This window comes from Pygoscelis adeliae, unplaced genomic scaffold (genome assembly GCF_000699105.1).
Source record: "Pygoscelis adeliae isolate BGI_AS28 unplaced genomic scaffold, ASM69910v1 Scaffold209, whole genome shotgun sequence".
Classification (NCBI taxonomy): Eukaryota; Metazoa; Chordata; class Aves; order Sphenisciformes; family Spheniscidae; genus Pygoscelis; species Pygoscelis adeliae.
In genome coordinates, this window is record NW_008825538.1 from 32428 (window position 1) to 33866 (window position 1439).

At 63.5% G+C, this 1439-nt stretch overlaps 1 protein-coding gene across 1 annotated transcript; it reads right to left on the minus strand.

The window, feature by feature from the left end:
- Positions 1-208: 208 nt before the first annotated feature.
- MRPS26 (mitochondrial ribosomal protein S26) lies at positions 209-1330 on the minus strand. Its single transcript, XM_009331895.1, has 3 exons — positions 1225-1330; positions 844-965; positions 209-447 (listed from the first exon to the last, which is right to left on the minus strand). Exons 1-3 carry the CDS (start codon positions 1328-1330, stop codon positions 316-318), a joined length of 360 nt encoding a protein of 119 aa, XP_009330170.1. The 3' UTR covers positions 209-315.
- Positions 1331-1439: the final 109 nt, after the last annotated feature.

A 1439-nucleotide genomic window follows, 5' to 3' on the forward strand; every position in this document is an offset into this window, starting at 1 on the left:
ATGGATCCAAAGACGCGGGAGGCGGAAGCGCGGCGAGCCAGAGCGACGGGCACGCGAACGCCAGCGGGCTTCGCGGGCAGCTTCTCCGCCCCCTCGCAGGGCTGAGGCCGACCGCTGGTGCCTCTGCTGCTTGTCGCAAGCCCAAATTTCTCCCTCGCCCTCCTTCCCGCACCCTTCAGAAGAACCACAGCCAGGCCCGCAGGCTTTCTCCAACGATTCTGCGGTTGATTTCTACATGAAAACGAAGAAACCAGCTCGTAAGCGGAGCCTCCGGCCGGCGACCGGGCCCGCACCCCCCGTCCCAGGCGGGGGCCGCTAAGACAACACCGTCCGTTTGACGATCCGCCCGTCCTTGTCGACGGCGAAGTTGTAGTTGCGAGGGTTGTCCAGGCACTCCTCGATCCGCGCGTCCAGGTTCTCGGGGGTGATGAAGGTTTTGGCTTCCTCCTGAAGGAAGGACAAGGACCGGCTCTTAACGCGCGTTAGCCGACGGCTCGCTCCGGGCAGCGCACGAGCTGCTGGTGCCTGCAGAGCTCGCGGATCTCCCGAGACGCCACCGGCATCGCCGGGACCTCGGCAGGAGCCGAGCCCAGAACGAGGAAACCTTTAGCCTCCCACTCAGGATTATGCCACCCTCCGTTTTCAGAGCTCTCACTCAACCTCTGTCCCTTCCGCGCGCTGTCAACACGCCTGGAAGGCGCCGACACTTGTGTTCCCAGCTACCAACAGGAAAATCGCTGGAAAACAAGCCTACGCCTTCCCCATCGCTCCCACGGGCTGCCGTCAAATCCCTCGGGGGGACTGCTGGCAGCGTCCTCCCCAGCGGGCACCAGCTGCTCTTACCTGCAGCTGGAGAACCTCCTTCTCCTTCTCCTTCAGGAAAGCCTCCATTATCCTGGCCTTGTTCTCCGCAGCCTGCAGCTTCCGCCTCTTCTGTTCTTCCTCTTCCTTCCTAATTCTTTCCTCTCTGCCACACGGAAAGGAAACAAACAAACAAACAAACAACCGAAACAGGTAGGCTTTGCTGGGTGCTCAGGCGCTGCAGGGCGGCACTTCGGTGGGGCGCACTAACCCCCCCGGGACGCAAAGGCTGCAGCTCCGAGCGCAGCCAGAACAAACGGGAAGGAGCAGAGCGGCCGCGCCGGGGGGAGAGAGCCCCTGCGTCCCTGGTGCGGGGGCGAAGAGAATTTCCCTCCTCCCGCCAGAGAAGAATTCACGCCAAACCTGAAGGCAAAAGCTTTCCCACAGACGGGCACCCACAGGCGTGGCGTAGACCCGAGCCCCAGCGGGGTCTGGCTCCGTTTGGGAGCTCCAAGTGGGAGCACGTCATTCTTCCGGCAGGACCCGGATGCGGAAGCTCGAGCGCTTCGCGACGGGCCGAGGGACAGCCGGCGGGGGACGGGACAGCCGGGCGCGTCCCTTTTAACCTTCTCCCGCTT